The sequence below is a fragment of the Ilyonectria robusta genome (genome assembly GCF_021365365.1).
Source record: "Ilyonectria robusta strain PMI_751 chromosome Unknown BGZ61scaffold_14, whole genome shotgun sequence".
NCBI lineage: Eukaryota > Fungi > Ascomycota > Sordariomycetes > Hypocreales > Nectriaceae > Ilyonectria > Ilyonectria robusta.
The window spans coordinates 64,848-87,182 of record NW_025764448.1 but is presented as its reverse complement, the minus strand read 5'-3'; the positions used below and the strand labels follow the sequence as shown (position 1 = coordinate 87,182).

At 50.6% G+C, this 22,335-nt stretch overlaps 12 protein-coding genes across 12 annotated transcripts; 8 read left to right on the top strand and 4 right to left on the bottom strand.

The window, feature by feature from the left end:
* Positions 1 to 95: 95 nt before the first annotated feature.
* BGZ61DRAFT_507263 (putative MATE efflux family protein subfamily) lies at positions 96 to 1,896 on the top strand (the record flags this gene model as incomplete). Its single annotated transcript, XM_046251901.1, has 3 exons — positions 96 to 351; positions 488 to 894; positions 925 to 1,896. The coding sequence occupies exons 1-3, from the start codon at positions 330 to 332 to the stop codon at positions 1,894 to 1,896; spliced, it is 1,401 nt and encodes a 466-aa protein (XP_046102158.1). The 5' UTR covers positions 96 to 329.
* A 1,940-nt stretch (positions 1,897 to 3,836) lies between these two features.
* Positions 3,837 to 5,767, top strand: BGZ61DRAFT_54853 (major facilitator superfamily domain-containing protein). Its single transcript, XM_046255399.1, has 2 exons — positions 3,837 to 5,526; positions 5,584 to 5,767. Exons 1-2 carry the CDS (start codon positions 4,215 to 4,217, stop codon positions 5,694 to 5,696), a joined length of 1,425 nt encoding a protein of 474 aa, XP_046102157.1. The 5' UTR covers positions 3,837 to 4,214; the 3' UTR covers positions 5,697 to 5,767.
* Positions 5,768 to 6,743: 976 nt separating this feature from the next.
* BGZ61DRAFT_534156 (uncharacterized protein) lies at positions 6,744 to 7,093 on the top strand (the record flags this gene model as incomplete). The annotated part of the gene is made up of 2 exons (XM_046254109.1): positions 6,744 to 6,768; positions 6,834 to 7,093. The coding sequence occupies 2 exons, from the start codon at positions 6,744 to 6,746 to the stop codon at positions 7,091 to 7,093; spliced, it is 285 nt and encodes a 94-aa protein (XP_046102156.1).
* A 1,251-nt stretch (positions 7,094 to 8,344) lies between these two features.
* Positions 8,345 to 9,736, top strand: BGZ61DRAFT_548724 (nucleoside phosphorylase domain-containing protein; the record flags this gene model as incomplete). Its single annotated transcript, XM_046255408.1, has 2 exons — positions 8,345 to 9,298; positions 9,703 to 9,736. Exons 1-2 carry the CDS (start codon positions 8,358 to 8,360, stop codon positions 9,734 to 9,736), a joined length of 975 nt encoding a protein of 324 aa, XP_046102155.1. The 5' UTR covers positions 8,345 to 8,357.
* Positions 9,737 to 9,755: 19 nt separating this feature from the next.
* BGZ61DRAFT_303800 (ankyrin repeat-containing domain protein) lies at positions 9,756 to 11,462 on the top strand (the record flags this gene model as incomplete). Its single annotated transcript, XM_046238714.1, has 2 exons — positions 9,756 to 10,106; positions 11,235 to 11,462. Coding segments are annotated over 2 exons (579 nt in total), but the record flags the coding sequence as incomplete, so codon positions are not given.
* BGZ61DRAFT_423342 (uncharacterized protein) lies at positions 11,292 to 11,760 on the top strand (the record flags this gene model as incomplete). The annotated part of the gene is made up of 2 exons (XM_046243560.1): positions 11,292 to 11,685; positions 11,738 to 11,760. Exons 1-2 carry the CDS (start codon positions 11,553 to 11,555, stop codon positions 11,758 to 11,760), a joined length of 156 nt encoding a protein of 51 aa, XP_046102153.1. The 5' UTR covers positions 11,292 to 11,552.
* A 663-nt stretch (positions 11,761 to 12,423) lies between these two features.
* Positions 12,424 to 14,007, top strand: BGZ61DRAFT_534154 (uncharacterized protein; the record flags this gene model as incomplete). The annotated part of the gene is made up of 1 exon (XM_046254108.1): positions 12,424 to 14,007. The coding sequence occupies one exon, from the start codon at positions 12,424 to 12,426 to the stop codon at positions 14,005 to 14,007; it is 1,584 nt and encodes a 527-aa protein (XP_046102152.1).
* A 154-nt stretch (positions 14,008 to 14,161) lies between these two features.
* Positions 14,162 to 15,764, bottom strand: BGZ61DRAFT_454791 (S-adenosyl-L-methionine-dependent methyltransferase). The gene is made up of 3 exons (XM_046246276.1): positions 15,276 to 15,764; positions 15,003 to 15,207; positions 14,162 to 14,932 (listed from the first exon to the last, which is right to left on the bottom strand). The coding sequence occupies exons 1-3, from the start codon at positions 15,679 to 15,681 to the stop codon at positions 14,473 to 14,475; spliced, it is 1,071 nt and encodes a 356-aa protein (XP_046102151.1). The 5' UTR covers positions 15,682 to 15,764; the 3' UTR covers positions 14,162 to 14,472.
* Positions 15,765 to 15,920: 156 nt separating this feature from the next.
* BGZ61DRAFT_454789 (uncharacterized protein) lies at positions 15,921 to 16,442 on the bottom strand. The gene has a single exon (XM_046246275.1). It carries the CDS (start codon positions 16,132 to 16,134, stop codon positions 15,952 to 15,954), a length of 183 nt encoding a protein of 60 aa, XP_046102150.1. The 5' UTR covers positions 16,135 to 16,442; the 3' UTR covers positions 15,921 to 15,951.
* Positions 16,443 to 16,452: 10 nt separating this feature from the next.
* Positions 16,453 to 17,191, bottom strand: BGZ61DRAFT_393467 (uncharacterized protein; the record flags this gene model as incomplete). The annotated part of the gene is made up of 1 exon (XM_046242872.1): positions 16,453 to 17,191. The coding sequence occupies one exon, from the start codon at positions 17,189 to 17,191 to the stop codon at positions 16,478 to 16,480; it is 714 nt and encodes a 237-aa protein (XP_046102149.1). The 3' UTR covers positions 16,453 to 16,477.
* Positions 17,192 to 18,766: 1,575 nt separating this feature from the next.
* Positions 18,767 to 20,425, top strand: BGZ61DRAFT_519263 (uncharacterized protein; the record flags this gene model as incomplete). The annotated part of the gene is made up of 2 exons (XM_046252391.1): positions 18,767 to 19,414; positions 19,610 to 20,425. The coding sequence occupies 2 exons, from the start codon at positions 18,767 to 18,769 to the stop codon at positions 20,423 to 20,425; spliced, it is 1,464 nt and encodes a 487-aa protein (XP_046102148.1).
* A 545-nt stretch (positions 20,426 to 20,970) lies between these two features.
* Positions 20,971 to 21,589, bottom strand: BGZ61DRAFT_589739 (uncharacterized protein; the record flags this gene model as incomplete). Its single annotated transcript, XM_046256595.1, has 4 exons — positions 20,971 to 21,226; positions 21,275 to 21,331; positions 21,394 to 21,473; positions 21,524 to 21,589. The coding sequence occupies 4 exons, from the start codon at positions 21,587 to 21,589 to the stop codon at positions 21,121 to 21,123; spliced, it is 309 nt and encodes a 102-aa protein (XP_046102147.1). The 3' UTR covers positions 20,971 to 21,120.
* Positions 21,590 to 22,335: the final 746 nt, after the last annotated feature.

Here is a 22,335-nt window from a genome sequence, read left to right as displayed (position 1 = left end):
ATCTCAACTCCCGAGTACGGCTCCAACCCAAATGACGCCTGAGTACAGCCCAACCAAACGAGGAAATATTCTCGGAGTCTTCAGATCCACCCACTCTGACACTGAGGTAACCTCTTAGGGAGTGACATATTTGAAGCAGTCTCGTCTCAAAGTTCGCAATTCGCAAAGACACCCCGCTTCCGTTATTACCCGAGTCGTATTCGCGACAACCACATATACTACTCCGTCGCTGCTGAGGAGGATACACTGTGGACATCTCGGAAATCCTTTCTAGGCCGCCATCCTTCCGTCGACTACACATACGTCTAAGCTCAAGTACTCTTATAACGATGGGCGCCGAGCATTCTCCCTGTATGTCCAAACCCCTGCTATGCCTATTATGCCACCCAACCCTCACACGTGAAAGGCACTGCTGGGATTCTTGAACCAGACCTTAGATCCTCCGCTGATGCCACCGTCGACGAACGGAGGCCATTACTCCCTGCAGCGCACCACCAAACAAGTGGTGACGTTGGTGAAGGGGAGGCGAATGGTGATGATGGCCAACTCAGCACCCTCCACCTTATGATTCGCGAAGCCAGATGTATTTCTACAATATCTCTTCCCGTGATCCTATCGTACGCTCTGCAGGCGTCGTTCCAGACAGTGTCGATTTTCATCGTCGGGCGAGCCGTTCCTCATCATCTCTCCACGGCCGCATTCTCTTACGGTTTCGCCACAGTAAGTGGTTGGCTAGTTGGAGTCGGAGGCTCGACCGCGTTGGATACCCTTGCTTCATCGACCTTTACGGGGGGCAAAAGCAAGCACGCCCTTGGTATTCTCCTCCAACGAGCCACAATTGTTCTGACCTTGATGTACATCCCAATCGCAGTCCTCTGGTTCTTTTCACGCCCCGTATTCGAGGCTCTTGGCTAGGACAAACAGCTCTCGCAGGACAGTTGTACGTTTTTGCGCCTTCTCATCCCGGGCGGGTTGGGCTACGTCTATTTCGAAACCATCAAGAAATACCTACAAGCACAAGGCATCTTTCGACCAGGAACATACGTTCTGCTATTTACGGCACCTCTGTCAGCGCTCCTAAACTATCTGCTCGTCAATACCGCAGGCTACGGCGTGTTTGCTGCTCCGATAGCTACCGGCATCGGTATCTGGCTGTCGTTCCTGGGATTGGTTGCCTACATCAAGTTTGTCGACGCCGCCGAGTGCTGGGGAGGATGGGACTCACGTTGTCTGCAGAGGATGGGTACCTTTGCCTACCTTGCAATCTTGGGAATCTTGCATGTTGGCACCGAGTGGTGGGCGTTTGAAATCGTCACCATCATCGCGGGCCAGCTTGGGACCAAGGACCTGGCGGCCCAAAGTGCCATAATGACTCTCGATGCGGCATTGGCTACGTTGCCGTTTGGCATCGGAGTCGCTACCAGCACCTGGGTCGGCAACCTGCTCGGCCTGCGAGATCCCAGATCAGCTGCAAGCTCAGCACATTCGGCCGCCATTTTCAGTGTCCTCGTTGGAGCTGTTGTTGGTCTTTTGATGATTCTTTTCAAGACCCAAACCGCACGTCTCTTCTCGCCTGACCCGGAAGTTATCCAACGTACCACCAAAGTCCTCCCGCTTCTTGCACTATATCAGATCGCTGATGGCCTCAATGCCAGTTGCGGCGGCGCACTCAGAGGTATAGGCAGGCAACACGTCGGCGCTGCGGTTAACGTAATTACCTATTACTGCCTGGCACTTCCGCTGGGAGCCTGGTTAGCTTGGCATGGCTGGGGAGTTCAGGGTCTATGGATCGGCCAGTGTGGCGCCTTGATCTTGATAGGTTTCGCTGAGTGGGTTATTGTTGGCATCACGAACTGGGACCTTCAAGTCGAACGTGCGTTTGTAAGAATGGACTGAAGAAATCTCGGGATGCCCAAGAGTGAGCACCACGAGCAGGAGCTGGGCACTTCCTGTTTTCGGAAAGCAGTCGATCCACGTAAAGTCTAGATCGGTATAATTGGCACTTTGGTCTGTTTGAAGCTTGTTGAAAATATGGACTGAGTGGTGGCAACTTTAAACAAACGAGACGGAGGGAATTAAGCTATGGGGGATTTTTTTCATTAGCCTTATATAATTGTAACAACAAGCATTTTTCAACCAGCATGCATTCGAGTGCTAATTCCTTTCTCGTGGATAGGTGACCACGCTGCTCTTCGCCACCCACAGCACCTGGACACTATATGGTTCACTGGCTTAACCGTGTTGCTTTGTGGACGCTCTGCTTTCACGGAAATTGATAATTACGAGTAAGAAGTCTTGGATTGGTTCACGGCTACTTCCGATACAGCATGCAGCTCAAATGCAAATCGCCCTTATTTGGAAACTCGCGGCTGACATCTATGCGTCTCGCATATTCTATACCCTTACCAAGGACACGGACTTCGTCATGCCTTCCGTAAGCGACTTGATTAAGGAATATGATTTCCTGGAAGAAGATGATGCATTATTGAAATGCCTAATCTGGCCGACCTTTATGGCAGGTGCAGAAAGTACTTGTCCAGAACACCGAGAGTGGGCTCCGAGGATGTTTGACCGTATTTGGCGTATCACGTTGAGCGCAAACTCCAAGAATGCAAAATGGGTCTTGATGAGTCTTTGGGAAAAGCAAGATGAACACAAACAGCGGCCAGAGACACAAGTGGCTGAAGATTGGGACTAGATAGCTGAGCTGTCTTCGCAAGAGAGTCCTTGGATTTTTTTCTGAGGATTCAAATCTAATTTTATAATAAATCGAACCACACCTGCGCTAGACAGTAATAATTTCAAGCCTAGCGGTTACAGTACGTCAGGGATCGGCCAGATTACCCCGGTGACCACTGTTGCGATGTGCATGATTGTCTAATAGCAACTAACTCCAAGTTTCCTTTTGCAGGTACAGCCACTCTGTCAGGATAACGAGAGGTGCGTCGGGGCAACTTTGACCTCCGGCAAATAATCAGGGTCAGATACGGGCTGCCACTTGATTCACTTTGCTTATCTCAAGTTCGCCAAAGATAAAATCTCGGAGACTTTTCGATGGAAGATGTAGTTATACAAAATCCCAAGTCACAGCCCGGCTATCATTGCAATTAATCTAGATCGTGCACGATCTGAAGAAGCCGCAAGAGAATGATGGCAGGCACGATACCAATTGCCACAACTGGCTGTTCTGATGGTAGAATCTGGTCCTACTCAATATGAAGGGCTGATCCACTTTATCATACCTAGGTACATCATCCACGTCTCGGGCCTACCCTGTACCATTAGGAAGTACCAAACGTCACAGTTCTATCATACTGGAGGCCAAGCAAGCTATGATGTTAATTGAATTGCGCATATATAATCTATCCTACTTTTTCTTGCATCAAGGCGCCTTTACTATCCTGCGGTGGCGCCACTCTAGTGCTTTTTCCCTCTTGAGGTCGGCTGAGATGAACCAATATTGCATCGATCCTCGTCCATTGCTACTGAATGCGTTTTTCTGCAAGTTCAAAGACGCGTCCTACTCGTGACCTATAACGGTTATATCACGTACTAAAGACCACTTTACCACATGGCAAATATGCAAGGACCTCGGACTTGTACCGGGTACAAGCAGGCTTTCTAAATCGTCCAAAAAGACGAGTCTTGTGATAGCTGGCTTCCGCTCGCAGTAACTATCGACATCCAGTCTTGACTTAAGGTCTTCCAGCCAACCTCCTTTCCCTTTTGCTATTGTGCTATTCCACGTCAAAATTTACTTCGAATCCACTTCTTCGGGTATTTTTAATGCTTTAGTAGGCTCTATGTTACATACGAGTGGAGACTTGGGCTGATGTGATCAAGTCCCGAATGGCGTATTCGAGTATCCACCAGCTAAATAGTCTCCTACGTTACAATATGACCTCTCAAAGTGGCGGGATCATTTCTCCAAGAGGAAGGTGCTTTTACTCCGGTGGACTTTGGGGATAATACTCCGTACTTTTGATCTAGGATTGACTACCAACTCAGAGATCGGCGGTACACGTTACACTTGAGGACGGTGGTTTCCACTGCGGCGACAGCTTGCAGAAATTTCTGCATCCATGTAGAAGTTCTCCATCATATTTGCTTGAAATGGCACCAGAGATTGTGAGATGGCGCGGCTGGGATATATAAGGCGCTTGTTACCTCGGTGCTCAGTCACGTCCCAGTTAGTTGATAGAGAATAATATAACATGGCCGAAACTGCCCCAGCCGTTCCCAAAGAGGGGACTGTCCTCGACATTTCCACGACGGAAGAGGGGCCCCGTGACCCTCACCCTTTCCCTCGCACGAAGCGATCCTGGCATCACACCACTCTCTTCAATGCCTTTGTCATAGGCGGCGTCGGCTTCCTGGCACCCGGCCTATGGAACGCCATGAACTCGCTCGGAGCAGGTGGAGCGCAGAAGCCGTACCTCATTAACGCGGCCAACGCGCTGGTATTTGGGCTGATGGGTTTCTTGTGCCTGTTTGGTGGCCCCATTGCCAACCGCATCGGCCTCTCGCGGACGCTGTTCCTGGGAGCAGTGGGATACCCCGTCTACTCGGCCGGGCTCTACTGCAACAACCGCTTCGGCAATGTGTGGCTCGTCCTTGTCGGCGCCGTGTGCTGTGGCGTCTCAGCCGGCCTCTTCTGGGTCTCCGAAGGCGCCGTTGCTCTGGGATATCCCGAGCCCGGCAAGCGTGGCAAGTACATGAACATCTGGCTCTGGTTCCGCACAGGCGGGCCGTTGGTCGGAGGCGCCATCGTGCTCGGACTCAACCACAGCGCCGGGGCCAAGAAGAAGGGCAAGATCGACTCCAAGACGTACCTGGTCTTTGTGGCCCTGCAGTGTGTGGCTGCTCCTCTGGCCCTCGCGCTGTCACCGCCAGAAAAGGTGCAGCGCTCAGACGGTACTCGTGTTATCGTCAAGGCCGAGCCCAGTCTTAAGGCCGAGTTCAAGGCGTTGTGGAAGGTCAGCACGCGCAAGCAGATTCTCCTCCTGCTACCGATATTCTGGGCCGCCTACTTCAACCAGTACAACGGCAACTTCCAGACGTACTACTTTGGTGTTCGCGCCCGTGCCTTGGCTGGATTCGTCACAAACATTGGCACGCTGCTTTCTTCTCAAATCATGAGCACGCTGCTGGACTATAAAGGCCTGGCCGTCAAGCGCCGCATCGAGATTGGCTTCTACTACGTTGTGACCCTCCACATCGCCGCGTGGGTGTACGGCTGGGTCATCCAAGAAAGATACACGGCCAACCCCCCCGTCTGGGACTGGGAGGATGCCGGCTTCGTCGAGGGTCTCTTTGTGCTGCTGCTCTGGGACTTTTCTCGCCAGGCGCTGCAGAACTGGCTGTACTACTTGTTGGCCACAATGACCGACAATATCTCCGAGCTGAGTCGCTTTGCGGGTATTCTGAGAGGTCAGGAGAGTTTTGGACAGGCTGTTAGCTATGGCTTGAACTCAACCGAGTGGCACGGTGGCAGAGTGCCCCTGGCTGTGAATACGATTCTGTTGGGTGAGTCTTGACAAGGGTTGCTGAAACTGGAGAAAGACAACGCTAATTTATATACAGTTCTATCTGCCTTTCCTGCATGGATAGTGATGAGGAACCATGTTCCGGTTGAGGCAGGAAAGGCTGCTGCTTTGGATCACGCGAGCGACGAGGAGAACGTGACTAGGAAGTAGGAGATTTACAGTTGTACGTGTACTGCATAGGTAGCGGCAGGTCTTTACGATTTCGGATGATATCTTTTGCCATGGTTCCTTTCCAATTCACTTCGCCATGCATAATTTAACGTGTCACTTGAATACGTATGGAACGCAATACTGCGACTGCCACCCCATCATCTGACTAAATTACCTGGTCTCGCTGGTCTCGCTGGTGAGTAGCGCCTCATCCTTGCATCGATTTTAGTTCTTCCACGCTCCCACTCCTGGAACCAAGTAGCCACCTGATCGTCCGCTACAACTATCTTAAATTTGTTATTTTCATTATTCTACCCGTGGATTACACGACTTGGAGATTTTGGGAGCAATGTTTGTGTCGGTGCCGTAGATTAATGACGTCTTGGATGTCCCCCAATGTATCTAGAGTTTGTAGGGCGGGGTATCCCTTTGACTGTCGTAAGGCAGCACTTGCGCTAGTGGCAGGGATGTAGACGAACAAATAATCACGAAAAAAGAGGTACGCGAGGTCACACCTGTTTTATATGGCGATAGAAGTCACAGTTCTTGGAGACGGAGTCGAGCAGCATGCCGTTGATCCCCGTGCTGGCTTACAAAGGGATAGCTGAGGCTTACCGCTCCTTGGGGCCAAAGCCCTTCCTAGGCAACGAATGTGATCGACCATCGTGCACTTCAATGAGCCTGTGCTATGTCTAGGCGATTGGGAAAGTATGGGTCCGGATCTGGGGATCTGAGTCAGGTCTTGGCGAATCGCGCGAGCACAAGCATGTAAGCGACCCAGACTCTGAGTCAATGACGGCAGCAGTTAGCTAGGCATAAGTCAACGTGTAATCATCCGGTCATGTTTGAAATGGTGACGCCGGGACTCGATCATTTGCGTCAACGAGCTTGAATAGTAGACGCTACTGAAGCACTGCGGGGGCCTTCTGATCTATATAAACAAGCACATTGACCCGTCCAAGAGCTGTTGTTCTTTTCATCACCAAAGCAAGTTCAACATCACCACCTGCGAATAATTTCACAACACAATTAAAACTATATTCCAATATGTCTGATACATACAAGCCCACTGGTATGCACACGATCGACAATCCCCCCGAATATAAATTCATGTCATCTAACAAGTCCATTAAATAGAGCACGGCGGTCTCCGCGAAGACGGCAAGCCCGACAAGCGCGTTGGCACCGGCGAGTTCGCCTATGGCAAGGTCGATCCTACTGAGGCTGGCCAGCAGGGTGGCAAGATGAGCGGCACCACCCAAGCCACGGATGAAGACGTCAGTAAGGACACTGGCAACAGTGGAGGTAGTGCCAAGGGCGAGTTCGCTCATGGCAAAGTCGATCCCCACGAGGCCGGCCGCAAGGGTGGAAAGGCGAGTGGCAGCAGCGACGAGTAGATGATTAAATATGTATCCAAAGTCACATCAAGGTAGCAACAGTGGAAAACCAATTGACTGGCTCATGAATATCTGTGATTCGGTTTCATTAGCCTGTGCAAACTCAGCGTGCCGCATTCGCTAAGGAAGGGATATATGGTCATTGTAGCTCAACTTTCTCTAAATAAGAGGCTTATAGTAGGCGCCTCATAGTTGAGAGACGAGAATGGGAAGAAGAAATTTTCGGCGTGCAAAACAACCTCCGAGAAGTTGTTGCAGAAATTGATTGGCGTGTAGCAACGATGTTACACATATCGCAGCTTGATATCAGTGACATTTCCTATCTGGTCATGGCGAACAAGAGCATACTCGTATTGAGAAACTGGCAGCACCTTGTTAGGAAAAGAAAATATGAGCTTTTCCACACATCACATCAAATACACCTGCATCGTCACATACGGCAAACAAGTGCCTTCTTCGGGGTCATAGAGAAGCCATAGAGACAATGAATTTGTAAGAATAGCGTAATCTGGTGAAGTTGAGCAATGCGCCATCTTGCTGAGATTGCTAGGTCAATCGCTGCTCCTGGATGAAGCCACTGGATGAGATTTCCATAGGTACCGAAAGACAGACCCAAAAAGCCCTGGGAGATGACTGTTGAAAAAATAAGAGAAAATAGACCAAGGCGAGACACCTGGTAGTAGATTATCTTATCACTCACTACTCACATAGCGGTAGCACACAGGGATTGTTAGGGTATGTACACCGCTTTGGTGCGGCTGAACGCTTGTCACGACACAGCCCTGCATCTCCGCAACCATGTTCAACAGTGCACAAGGACACGACACAGCGGCATCTGGATTTGTTAAAAGCTCCTACATATTCTCACAGAGAATACATTGCTTATTTCGCGTGAAGTGACTGTTTATGTTGTGTAGTGTATGCCATACCCCGTCATTCTTGGGGTCGTTCTCAAATCTGAATCCTTCAAAACCACCGCCTGTTTGCAAAAGCTAGTTCAATGACTGGTCCTGCAATTTTATATCCAAGCCTTGACTAGGTTAGCGTCGAACGAGATATTACACAGCCACAGTTTAGGAATCTGTCAGCAGTGCATATTTACCTATCTGCATTATTCCGACTCAGCCCCCCAAGGCAGATTTCTGAGCCGTGGCGGCTGATGCCTGCTGTGCCTGAAAGATGCGAATAACCCCGCAATTATATCAGAAGCCTGTCTTGAGATCCTCTTCTTTCCTTGATCAAGCATTCGCCATTTTGCCTCATCATGCCCAATCCTCAAGATTATACCGTTGGATGGGTATGCGCCACTATTTCAGAATATGTGGCTGCGCAAGAGTTTCTTGACGAGGAGCACCAAGACGAGGAGCAAGAGACTCCCGGCACCTTGCACCCAGACGACGCCAATCACTATACCTTGGGTAGGATTGGAAAGCATCATGTCGTCGTCGCATTCTCTTCGAACCGCCAGAGCGGAGCGGCATCCGATACTGCCATCGACATGGTGCGAAGCTTTCCCAACATTCGCATAGCTCTTCTTGTGGGGATTGGCTACTGCGCCCGGAACAATGCCCGTGATATTCGTTTAGGGGACGTCGTCGTTGGCGACGGCCGAGACAGTGTCTTTCAGTATGATTTCAAAACCACCGTCGAAAACCAATCGTTCAAAGACGTACGGTTCTTCAATCAGCCGCCATTGGCGCTCCAGACAACCATTGCGGGAATGCGGGCCCAGTACAAGAGAAGCGGCCATCAGCTTGAGCAAACCATCGATTGTGTTTTCGAGAACAACCCTAGATTACAAGACGAATACCAGCGACCGCAAGCTTCATGCGACTTGGAAGCCGATGGATCAAATACAGTACCAGTACCACGACAAGACAACCCAGCAATCCACTTTGGCACGGTCGCTTCATCAAATGAGGTGATGACGGATGCTATCGAACGGAATAGGCTTGCAGCGGGTAGGAATGTCCTATGCTTTGAGACGGAAGGGGCGGGATTGAACACAAACCTCCCTTGTCTGTTTATTCGGGGCATATGCGGCTACTCGAACTCGAACAAGAACAAAGAATGGCAAGGATATGCGGCCATGGCAGCGGCTGCATACGCCCACGACCTTCTCTCACGAACCTCGGCCGAGAAGCTACAAAATGAAGCAACAATTTTTCAAATTCTATCGTCGCTGCCAGTTCCAGAGGAACGGATGTCCGCTGGAAGACAGCCGATCCGCGAAGAGGAGCCCCTCGAGTACCCGAACGAATGGACACCTCTACACTTGTCTGCGTACTTTGGCTTTCAACCAGGATCACCCGTACCCCTAGGTAATCTGAAGCATGTCGATGCCAAAGACAGCCTTGGAAAGACACCTTTATCGTGGGCTGCTGAAAATGGCCATGGCGTCATGCTCAAGAAGCTGCTCGACACAGGAAAGGTCGATGTTGAGTCTCAGGATGCACAAGGCCTGACGCCCTTTCTTTGGGCTGCTCACGGGAGTCACATGGATGTGATGAAGATTTTGCTGGATACAGGAAGTGTCGATCTCGAGTCCAGAGACGTGTACGGCCGCACACCATTAGCTTGGGCCGCTCAGTTTGGCTACGAACCTGCAGTGACACTACTACTGGACATGCAGGTGGAAGTTAACACCAAGACCTACTCTGGCCAAACGCCATTATCATTGGCTGTTGGTGGAAGCTTTGATTCAATTGTTGCGAAACTACTCAATACGGGAAAAGTCGACGTCGATTGGAAAGATGTCCATGGCAGAACACCATTGTCATACGCCGCTGAGAGGGGCAACGGTGTATTGGTCAAGATGCTGCTGGATAGAGGACTGGCTGAGGTCGACCCAAAGGATATGCTCCATCGGACACCACTCTTATGGGCAGCAGCCAGAGGCTTCAAGCCCACCTTTAAGATGCTGCTGGATACTGGCCGGGTCAATGTGGAATCGAGAGACGAGCAAGGCCGAACACCGCTGTCCTTGGCTGCAGGCAACGGTAATACCCTTATTGTCAATCAACTTCTGGCGACGGGAGTGGTCGACGTCAACTCGGAGGACAGTACTGGACTATCACCGCTGGCGTTTGCGGCCATAGAAGGCCATTACGATGTGGTCAAGGCATTGCTAGCTATGGAGGATATCCAGGCTGATTTGCAAGACATGACGGCCCGAACCCCAATCTCCTGGGCTGCTCAAAACGGACATTTACATGTCGTGAAAGCGCTTTTAGACACAGGAATGGTCGACCCAAACTCCAGAGATCTCAACAACATGGCTCCACTATCATACGCTGCTGAATCCGGCCATGCCATTGTGGTTAGGATGCTGCTGGATATAGAACGGGTTGATGTCGACCCAAAGACTTTTCGATGGGGTCTAACGCCGTTGATGTTGGCTGCCGTCAACGGGCATAACACTGTGGTGAAGATGCTTCTGGACACAGGAAAGGTCGACGTGGAAACAAAAGAGCACTTCAACGGCAGGGCAGTGCTGTGCTTGGCCATCGAGCAGAAGCAACCCGCCGTCGTCAAAACGCTGCTAGATGAAGGGAGAGCCAACGTCGAAGCAAAGGACAACCACGGCATCACACCGTTGTTGATGGCGGGAGTGCTTGGCGCCAAGACCATTGCTACCATTGTGCTAGAACGGATCAAGGGTGGCATCAACTGCAAGGATCCATACGGCCGAACAGCATTGTCGTGGGCTGCTGGAGAGGGCCACAGTTCCGTCGTCAAGCTGCTAGTAGAAGCCGAAGACATTGAGATTGATTCAAGGGATGACAATGGCCGGACACCACTTTTCTTCGCGGCCAAAAATGGACATGAAATCATTGTCAAAACGCTTCTCGATACGGGCAAAGCCAACGTCAACTCCAAGGACACCAAGTATAGCTTAGCACCACTGTCAGCGGCTGCCCAGAAAGGTCATCACCTTGTGGTTCAAAGGCTGCTCCAGGAGGATAAGGTCGATGTTGACCTGAAAAACAACGAAGGTCGAACTGCGTTGTATTGGGCCGCTCGAAACGGACATGTTGTAGTGGTGAAGATGCTTTTGGAAACGCACAAGGTCGACGTCGAGGCAAAGGATGAGGTCGGCCGCACACCACTGTTCAAGGCTACCCAATCTGGATCTTTCGAGGTTGTCAAGCACTTGCTTCTGGTAGGAAAAGCTGATCCTGATCCGAGTGACTCTGAGTACAATGCAACACCACTGTCCTGGGCAGCCGAGGATGGTCACCTCGCCTTGGCCAAGTTGCTCATAGACACAGGCAAGGTTGACATCAACTCCAAAGACGTCAACAACCGGACACCGCTGTTTCTGGCAGCTAGCAATGGCCACGGCGATATTGTCAAGCTGCTACTGGAGACTGAGGCCGTGGATGTGAATGTGAGGGACAGTGATGGCCAAACACCGCTCTTTGCGGCGGCTCTAGGCGGGCGTCGTAGTGTCGTGAAGATGCTACTAGACACAGGCAAGGTCGACATCAACACAAAGGATATTCGTAGCAGAACAGCGTTATCCTGTGCTATCGGGAGGGGCTATGACGAGGTGGTAAAGATGATGTTTCACGACAAGCGGATCAACGATGGTGAGCCACCGTCGTCACAGACTGCCAAGACAGGGACTGAGCCAGTGGGTAGATCGCGGGATGTCGAATGGGTAGGAATTGACATGAAGAGTATGGAGCCTGGACGAGAAGGTGAGCCGCGTTAGGCAGAAGGTTACTTGGAGACCCAGATTATTTGGTTCAGCGACTGTCATTACGAATTCCATATATCAGCGTGATTGTTTAAATTAAGTGTAAAAATAAACATTTTCCAATGTGGACCCATGTGTGATAAGATTGTTCTTTTAATAGACATCATACCGGGGACTAGTTGTGGAGGAGCCTGGTGGCTAATACGAAGGCTCCGCCACTCGCGCAGGGCAATACGATGAGCAGAGAGGCGGATGCTGACGTCTGACAATCTCAATGGGGCAGGGTGGGATATCGTGCTGACAACTCTTGATTCAATAATTGGGTGCCTTTTGTTCATTCGTATGCATCATCCTCAGTTCCGTCAGCAAGGAGGCAGTCGCCCATCTGGTGTGAGTGAATACCACTCGAATCTGACTGTATATTCCACCCCACTCTGCCAGTTATTCTATACAACCGATTTTATGAGGGCTCTCACTTTAATTTTTATTTTGGTACAAGTCTGTAAGTTCTAACATTATTTTTAGACAGCCGCATCCTCCAACCGGGGACCTGGGCTGCCAAGTATATATAATTACCGCCAATGCCCTGGACATTCACATTATGAATCAACCAAATTCACTTGCAAACATGTCCAAGATGACTATTTTCTTGCAGGCTGCTGCCTCCATTCTATTTTATGGGCTCGTCGGTGCCCAGAACCACTCGGCACCTACCAACAGCTCCCTCACGTTTGTTAACCCGCCACGGAACCTTACTACCATTGAGATTTACGTTCAACCCAATCCACTGTCGTCCAACGGATCTGAGAACACGTTTGCTGTTCAAACTCAGCAAGTATCTTATTTTGTAAGAGATGGATACGCCGTGATTGACGGCGACGTTCTCTTTGGCACAGAGGCCGACATCGAGGCGGCAGCAGTTGACGCCCAAAGTACCAAGCGCGCTGCTTCTGTATTCAAGTTGGCCAACGGAAGCAAATGGCCAAAGGGCGAGATTAAATACAGATGGGAGACGGCACCGAATAACAAGGTCAGATCAGACTGGGAGGGGGCCATCAAGCTGTGGACGGACCGACTGCCCTTCCTCAAGTTCGAAGAGGTCGACAAAGGGATGCCCAACAACAAAATGGAGGTTGGCGTGGTCAACCTCCGAATCCAGACTGGTGGAAATGCTTGTTTCTCGCCAATCGGCATGTCCGCGACTGCCAAGGACAGTGTTATTATTCTAGACGACTGCGGCGTGCTCACGACGGCACACGAACTGGGACACACGCTGGGTCTATATCATGAACAGCAACGGCCCGACAGAGACGACTATATTGAAATCCACTGCGAAAACCTGATTCCAGACCAACTTGGAGTAAAGGCATTTTGTGGCGATGGCGTTTGCCGTGGCTGGGGCTGTGCCTTTCGCAAACTGGGCGAGACCGAAGTCGACTGGTCTGGTCCGTATGATACGGAGAGCATTATGCACTATGGCGAGTCCGACTTCAGCTACGACTGGTATAATGTCCCCGTTCTCGTGGGCAAGGGCAATGTGAAGCTGCACCGTGGATTCTCAGCCCATCCTTCCCTCTTGGACGTCGGCCGTCTTTGCGACATCTACGCGGAGGACTGTCGGGGCGTCTGCGGCGACGGTATCCTGGCCCCTGCCAACGGAGAGGAGTGCGATGACGGGAATAACATTGACGGCGACGGATGCAGTGCCAATTGCAAAAAGGAATCGACGGGAGAATACTGCGGAGACGGAATTGTACAGTCTGGCGAGGAGTGTGATGATGGAAATAATGCTGACGGCGACGGATGCAGTGCCACCTGCAAGATCGAAGCTCAGTCTGGACACTGTGGCGATGGCATCATTCAAGCGGACGAAGAGTGTGACGAAGGCGCCAATAATGGCAGTCCAACATGCTCCTTGACGTGCAAGCGGCCATCCAACTCCGCTTGCAGCACTTGCAATCCGTCACCAGGAAACAATCAATGCCATGTCACCACCAGTTGCATCGCCGTGGCTAGCTCGTCGAACCACTACTGCGCTTGTGCTCCTGGATACAGGGCTGGTGATGCTGGCGATCAGTTCAGACTGAACTGGCCAGGCCAGGAAGGGCGTGTGTTTGTGAGACCGGGCGTCGCTTGTAACCAGCTGTGCGATGAATGGACGTTGGGAAACGGTGGATGCAAGGAGGTAGCTGTAAAAGATGAGTGTTATTGATCGAAGAGCATCTGTCTTTGGGAATGGGTTAGGAGTTTGGTATATATTGCTGGCATAGGGCCTTTGGTATGAGCGAAAAGGCGGCGACTGGTATAGTATGGCAGTAGTAGAATTAGATTAGCATAATATCCGTTGATAGGTGAACGTGGATAATCTCAGGAAATGCTCGTTAGACGGCGATCCGACTGTTCAATTTCAAGAATTATCATTTGTGTCACGCCGGACAGCCGTCCTGGAGATGTTTCCATACGGTGGTCTAGAATGAAGCTAAACAACCTATAGTATGCTGTAAAGGCGTGATGCACCCACGAGCCATCTCATAATCCCGTTTTACCCTCTGTAAAGATTGATGCTAAAATAATAGGACTACCGTGGACTCACTTAAATTGGTTGCGCCTTTAACATGCTCCCCCCCATTTGGTACGTCACTATATCAGGAAACAAGATAAACCACCGTTTGCATCCTTAGCTCAGATTCTCAGGCTTCTGCGCACACAGAGAGTGGAAGTGCACATAGGAATGCACCGACGTATCCATCAAATCCTTCCGCACCTTGACAAGAAAGACTTCGACCTCCTCAGGCTTCCAACCAAGGCCACGCGTGAAGGGCCCCATCGTGATGGCTTGGAGACCGTCGTAGATTACACTCCTGTTATAAAGGCCAATTTTCTTGAGGTTGGAATCCTTAGGCCACGGTCCGACGGGAACCTTTTTAATTTCGTGGCGGACGTTTACAAAGCCTGCGTCTCTCAGCCTGTCTTCGTTTTTTTCGGAGGCGTGCATGTCGATGCCAAACGTAGCCAACCCATCCCGGATGTTGGCCACCATCTGTGGTGGCGTATAATCAGGGTGCATGGTTCCATCATCGCATCCGTACACCCAGCGGAACTCTGGGAGCTCAATCCAGCCACCTGGCTTGAGCGTCCTGGACAGATAATGGATTAGTTACAAGGTAGCATGTGGTTTTACACGCAAGGCTCGGATTTATCATGTACCTGTACGCTTGTGCAAACAGAGCCGGCCAGTCTTTGATGGCGGTGGACATGTTCCGCAAGTGGATAAGATCAAGGGAATCGGGTCGGTATAGCCACTCCGCCTCAGCATCGTCAACGAGAAACTTGACATTTGGAGGCACCCAAGGCGATTGGATAGGGCTCAGATCAATGCCAGTGACTTCGGCGGCCGGATATTCGTCGCCCGCTATTGAAGTGTATCAGCATGGCTGTACCAAAACAGTCGACTTCAGGTAAGGTAGTTTGGTGGCGAACCGTCATTAGCCCAACTTCCTGTTCCCGTGCCAATATCTAGAATCCTTTGCGGATTATCCAGCGGCGCATTGTGAAGCTTCCCTCCCAAGAGGTGGACTGCGACGGTATGCTTCATATCTTCTCGCTCTTGCTCGGGCGTGTCGTTGGGGAACTGGTAGAGACCCTCCTTGAACCTGTGATACCTGCGACTGTTCTCAAAGCGGTAGTCGCGCACGCTGGAAGACAATGAAGTCGATACAGAAGATCCTGATCCTGAATCGGATACGTAGCCATCGTCTGCTGGGGTATCGTCCACGTCGATCGACTGCTGTTGTGGCGTCGAAGCCTCCGGATCTGTCAGCGCATCTTGGCGAGGCGATTCTGACTCCCTAGAAATGGGCGGCGCTTCAGGTTCGGCTTCTGCCATTGGTGCATACGACCCTGGGAGATGCCAAGTTTGGCTGGGCAGGATTAACTTAGGCGAGCAGAGAGGACTCCGTTTGACGTGTTGCATCTAGATGAGTGAAGCAAAGATCGTCCCATTTTCAGTCCTCAAGTTACCCCGCATGCGAGCTGTCATTTTATTTGTCAGCAAATATCGGGGCCCAGTTGTGATGAACCTGAAGACCTGAAGCCAGATAGATTCCATCAACTACATTGATCTGAGGAACACCTCACTTTGCCAGGCAACCATAACCTAGTCTCTTTTTACACGAACCAGGGAATCACCATGGACAAATTCAAACTGACCCTCGCCGATATCACCATCCTGTCGAGGATCCACAATATTCCCACTTGGCCCATCCCTTGAGGCTCTAGCTTTCTTTGAGAATGGGGCTGTCACAAAAAGACGAACGTCCTTTGCGGGACTTCTTGTCATGTGCTATAGCCTCTATCCGCCAACAGATACTTTCTCCCACCGCTGTAGGCGGAATTTGGGGTGACGAGTATATGGTCTTGTTGCGGGTGCAATTGTCAATCTAGAGGTTAAGCACTATCTAGACTCCACTAACATCGTTATTGATAACAGTGACTGTTTTTTTTCCTCAGCAAAATCAAAAGTGGAATCCCAGTCTGAGGTATGTCGCAGAATGGAAAATTTAGGATAGAGAGCACTAGGGAGGCATCTTGTTATGTGTAAGAAACTTAATGGTTCAATACTTAGATTTGGCGCTATGCCTCCTCGCAGTCACTTCTACCCAAAACTAGAGCCTCAAATCACTCTAGATTGCAATCCTTCCCCTCTGCGTCACTATTCCGCTGATAATCGCCTGGTATGGCGCTTGTCCCCCAGAAGTAGGCGTTCTCCCAGTCATGCTGATTCTACCTGAAATACGCCCATTACTTCCAAAGACGAGGTTGAAACCTCCAGTGGCCGGGTTGTAGATGTTGGCTAGAAGACCACTTCTGGCGTTGAATACTGAAATCTGATTGGCGGCGGCAATGGAAGTATCGACAGAAACGGTCACCGTACTGCGTGTAGCGGATACCCGTGCAAAGTCGAGGCGTGTTGTATCCCTCCTGCCGCTAATGAAGGGGTTGAGATATCGGTTGGTAACGTATGAAATACTCCCAGCAACCGGGCTGCCGATTGGACTGCCGATTGAGATGACAACATCGACTGGGTTCAAGCCATTTTGGGTCGTAGGGAAAGGGATGCCGTCAATAACGAGTAGTCCGCCTCGTACTACAAAAGGCTGCCAGTTTCCTTGATTCCGTCCGTCGAAGGTAACGTCAATCAGGATATAAGCCAGGTCAGATGCGCGTTTCTCGCCGCTCAGGTCTCGTGGCCCAAGGGTGAAGTTGAGCAGACCGAGGTCAGGTTGATTTACGACGGGAATCGAGTCGTCATCAAATATTGAGGGGTGAGTCGGCCGTCCCGGGGTAGGCGAGGCCAAGACGCAGCCTAGGAGAGCAAGGAGGGGTAGATGCCGCATCATCGTCGAGATTAAGCGTTTGATGGCGGGAATGAAGGTATAGGTGCTGATATTCAAAAGGCAACAATAGCTGTTACGAGTTGGGAAGTTGAAGGACTGACCTCTGGGCGGTAGCAAGTGTATTTATTGCTCAAGACTCACTCGGACAGCACATCCTAGAGAACGGGCCTTTCCGTTGAAACTTTTTAACCTGGCATGCTCCTAAAGCTAGTGGCGCTTACATTTTTCAGCCGCAATAGCAGGTCTTCCTCTCACGAGCTGTGGCTTTCTGAACTCTCCTAAGCTGATAAGCTTATATTTGCGGTTGATTGGAAAGACTACAAGACATTTCGGTCTGGGCCCCGTCCATTGGAATGCAGCTGTTGTCACATTCCATAGCCCGTTCCAGAACAAGGCGGCGGCGCTTCACCTTCTAAGCCCCATATCGGATCCGTCGATAGCGCTCTTATTGCCACATGGACTTGGCTTGTCAATTTGCGGGGTTCCAACATTTCCGCTACGACGGCACTGCCATCGGATGACCCATCACACCTATGGAGAGGGGGGAGTAAGCCTGTTGCTAGCTTAAGCAGTCCCTACATAAGGCGTTCGGTCCGCTTGAAAGATAAGAAGGCACGGTTTTTCCGTTCTTTCATTAATATAACACCTTTAGTCCCAGTATGCTTATTCTATTATAGCTGTCGCAGCAGCTCATAAAGATATTTTCCTTTCTCTTCTTCTTAGAGAGATTTAGAAGCAAATAATCAACTGCTTTTAGTATCTTTTGCTCTCAGGAGTATAAAACTCTAACTTGTACTTTAAGGATTCTCCCTGAACCCCATGCGCTTATAGGCTTTCGGAGCTCCATATACTGCGTCAATTCACTTACGTAAATCGTTGAGAGTTTTCCCAGCATGGCACTAGCAAACACACGAGTTGTGTGTCCCGAGAATGGGATTTTCGTGTTCAATGCGCCAGCCAGGAGTGATTGTCGTGATTATTTGTCGGACTTTCTCAACGTAGCTAGATGATACCTCGTTGAAAGGAGTGGAAACAGCTCAAAATGCCACTATGTTCCATTAGTGCAAAGCAGGAAAAGTTTCTTCCTGAGGTGTCTATCTAGTCTTGGTGTAGACGTCTCAACACTGCTGAGCCGAGACTAGGTATGTCGTCTATAAACGAAAGCAAACCGTTGCTTCAATATTGAGTTTAGTGATACATTAAAAAAAAACAGAATGTTCGCAATATGTCCTGTGGATCATATTACATACATGAGTATCAGTTGTGAATTTGCCAATCGTTGACGTCCCAATTTGTTGATACAATGCCATCAAGCCAGCCTCCTTGCGGCACGCGTGAGATGTTCCAGGTTGTTACAGTGGTGAGGCGTTGTGGCCAGTATTTAATTCGTGCAAGTCTTACTGTCACGTGTGGACATGCATGCATGCCACAAGGCTCTGCGTCTTTATTACGCGCCGTGATTCTGCTGTTGACACCAACATGCCTCATTGCAGAATTTAAGGCTTAGTACCCTTTGAGCCTTTCCTCAATACGGAAAACCGCCTAATACCGAATATGCAGCCTGAATCTCTCGCCATGGATGACTTGCCAGCCACTACGGGAGCAGCAACAGCTGAAGCGGCATCCAGCCAGTATTCCAACGGAGAAGACTTCACATACACGCTCGACCCCCATACCACAGACTCCTGGTGGGCATCTGCAAGTCGAGGCGTAGCCAGAAGCGAGCGAGGGAGCGCAGTTGACGGCGCAGACGACTCTCAGCCATTGCTGTTTGTGCTTCGGAACAGTATATCTGACAGCTTGGTGGACGATGTGGTGTTATGGCTGAAGCGAAATGCTCCTCCTGATATTGCTCAAGTGAGCATTACCGAGCTCACAGACCAGACACGAGAGCTGCGGGACTTTATAGCTGAGCAGAGCGAGTCACGGTCCGCAAATGCACTTATCAATATGGATCAACTGCCAACAGAATCACAAGACCAGGTTAGAGACGCATGGCTCAGATTCACGGGGCGTCTCGTCCACTCCCTCAGGCACTTTGGCCTTCAGGATTATAAGGACATGAATTGGTTTATCCGAGACTTCGAAGCCAATAATAACTCTCTCCGCAGAACCGTCGAGCGCGAGATTCTCACCACACCTCAGCTCTACGAGGCAGAACATCTAGAAAGAGGCATCCAGCTACCGCGCTCCCAGATTCTCGGCCTAGCCGATGCCTTTCGTGTACGGCTCACAAACATACTCCCGGAGTCGAGTCTCAACCACCCTACCCTCGACATGTCAACCACTCAGCCCGGGTTCAGCGTCCTTTTGCATCCGACGGCTCCCAACAGCCTGAGCATCGAGAAACACAAACAGTGGGAAACCGAAGTTCTCGTCGAGTGGAAGTAGTCCGAGGACCTCGACTCCGCAAAACAGGACATCAAACGCTTGAATCGCCTGGCCGAAGCGCTGAAGGCTGCCAGCGCAGGGCACTTTCGTACACTTGCCTGCCTCGGCCATGTGGTTCTCCCGGTGGCGACCAGCGCAAAGTACGGACTGGTTTTCCAGAGGCCCCGAGGAGGATGCGAGCCAGTCACGCTCTACACGCTACTTCTAGAGCAGCAGAGTCAGGCGAGGAGGACCATCACCATCCCAACCCTCGGTGAGCGCATCCGGCTCGCCTTTGAGATCGCCCAGGCCTTGATGCGGTGGCATCTGGCCGGCTGGCTACATCAGGGTATCGCTAGCTTCCACATTATCTTCAAGACCAGCCCTACTACTGTCGACTACAGCAAGCCGTATCTCGTTGGCTTCAACTACACCCGTGAGAACGACTCTTCTTCGGCCACGAGAGCAGGCGGCCCGACCACGGCCGAGAAGATTCGTGACATGTATCGACATCCCGAGCGCCAAGGCTCCAGACCCCCAAAGAAGCACCTACGCAAGCACGACCTGTACGCGCTTGGCCTGCTTCTCATCGAGATCGGACGCTGGATCTCGCTAGGAGATGTATTCCATAGCGCCGTGTCTAATACCCTCGGCGATCTGTCGTCAGTTCCAAAGGCTGCTCGCAAGCTTACCGAGCGGGTGCTGGCGTTTAATATGGGTGCAGCCTATCGAGACGCAACAGCTGCAAGTCTTCAAGGCCATCTTGGTGTGGTTGAGGATGATGAACACGGAACGAGATTCATTGCCGACTTTGAGTCCCAGGTTGTTCGCAAGTTGGAAGCTGGATTGAAGATTGATGAATGACGACGAGTTTACTAGCGGTGTGGACCTCAGCGCATGGGTCAGAGTTGATGTGTCTGACCTACTCTAGCGGAGCAGGCAGCGGCTGTTAATAGTGGACTACAGCTAAGGCAGACAGTCCAGTTATTTTCCTGACAGGTAGAAAAGCACATAATAAGATACTATATACGTCTTTCCATGAAATGGTACAATCTCAATCCTTCAACGAAATCACGCCATGAAGTGCTTGTCGCTGGTCTAACGTTGTAGAAGAAAGCATCCGTAAAATACTTGATCTCTGCTTCGGGAACAGGGCCAGTGGCAACTTCTCGTGCGATATCCAGCATAGCGGTACAACGACGCCTTCGAATCCTCCGCAGAATCGCGAACAGACTCAAGAGCTTGCAGCTGCGGAGCTTGGTCGTATGCGCCAACAGCTGGAGGTGATATACCTAGGGGACGATTGGACGGGGGTCACACGCGCGAGAGAGAGAAGGAGGCGACAGAACAGACTCCATCAGAGGATTTATCGTAAGCCGCGAACCACCTCATCTATTAGCGAGTGAGTTCCATCTCTAACTTAGCTAGGATTTCCTGGCCATGAGCTGTTGAAGTCTGAGCATACGAAAATAGCGTTACCTTACAAGCTAATCATTACTTCTATTGACTTCCCGCAATCAAGTCGAACTAACAATATTTGGTTATATATAAGCACATCTTTAATTGGGGTTATTAATACAACGGATAGATTGCGTCGGGAAATGCCTATCCATGTCGGGCACGTCGCGTGAGAAGTAAATCGCCGAGCCTTTGCAATTAACCTTGCTACAGGATTGTTAGATGTGGCCCGCGATACATTATTTTATTGCTTACGTGTATGCGTAGCAAAACGACTTCTTGATATGATGTATACTTTTGATTTCGAATCCTCTATTTATATATTAGCAAATGAGAACCGAAGTAGTCAGCGATGAGATGGGTATCAGTCATACATCTTGTTGACATTCGAGCATCCATACCCGCGGACATCAGCGTGGGCGCCCTTGTAATTCCTCTCACTAAAGTGCCTGGACTGCCTCAAAGTCAGTCAGTTGTTTCACCACCCGAGGAGAGGGAAAATACCGTAATAACGTCCGTCGCCGCTATCGAAGTGGCGACAAGAAACGTCAGAAAGTTCAGAGGATGCATTGCTGGGAATTGTGATATGTCTCCGAATTGAGTGCGTTGCCGGCGAGATCCCAGACGTCTCTAAGCAAACCTCCCTCGTATGGTGAATGGAAACGGACGCAGAAGTCACAGTCCAACGAAAGCAGACACAAGCCGCGTCTTAAGACATTTTTCAGCTGGCAGGGGTGACGGAGCCTAGTTGGTGATCATGAGGGTTAGGCTGCAGGGTTCCCCAGCAAGCGCTTCCTCTTCACCAACTGGTCCTATCATAGGCCCCGATTAGCGAGTGGCTTGATCAGAGGACCCGTCATGTTGCAGCAGCTGAAGATGAAGTTCTGGTGAGCGCAGATAAGCTGAGTCAAGCTTAATAGCCATCCTACCCTAAACCCCGACCTTGCTGCCCTCGTATGTGGCCAGATGTATTGAGACGCCCACCTCGTTACGGCTTGCATATTCGCCCGGACCTTGGCGACATTCGTTGCCTTGCTCTGGTGTGAGGTTATAGCTATCTCTGCAAATTGTTTTTAGGTTCACCTAACAGTAGCAATATGTCCCATTGCCAGTATCAGCCTTCGCACACAGAGTGATTGATTTAACAAGGCTCAATTCAGCCAGGCGCTGGACCTTGTTCTCCGAGTTGACCTCGAGAATGTCCCGGTGTAGTTCACGACATAGGCTGGCAGCATTCTGGTTTTTATCCCTAAATATACTTCAATCGGTGGTTGGCTCCTACTCTCTTGCTGACTGTCGCGTATTGGTTGTCGTGA

What these genes read in the sequence shown, in the direction of transcription:
- BGZ61DRAFT_54853 (XM_046255399.1), top strand. Translation starts at nt 4,215, where the DNA reads ATGGCCGAAACTGCCCCAGCCGTTCCCAAAGAGGGGACTGTCCTCGAC. An exon ending in TGTGAATACGATTCTGTTGG is followed by an intron (nt 5,527 to 5,583) that starts GTGAGTCTTGAC and finishes ATTTATATACAG; the next exon opens with TTCTATCTGCCTTTCCTGCA.
- BGZ61DRAFT_454791 (XM_046246276.1), bottom strand. Translation starts at nt 15,681, where the DNA reads ATGGCAGAAGCCGAACCTGAAGCGCCGCCCATTTCTAGGGAGTCAGAA. An exon ending in AGGAAGTTGGGCTAATGACG is followed by an intron (nt 15,208 to 15,275) that starts GTTCGCCACCAA and finishes ACACTTCAATAG; the next exon opens with CGGGCGACGAATATCCGGCC. An exon ending in CTGTTTGCACAAGCGTACAG is followed by an intron (nt 14,933 to 15,002) that starts GTACATGATAAA and finishes TTATCTGTCCAG; the next exon opens with GACGCTCAAGCCAGGTGGCT.
- BGZ61DRAFT_454789 (XM_046246275.1), bottom strand. Translation starts at nt 16,134, where the DNA reads ATGACAAGAAGTCCCGCAAAGGACGTTCGTCTTTTTGTGACAGCCCCA.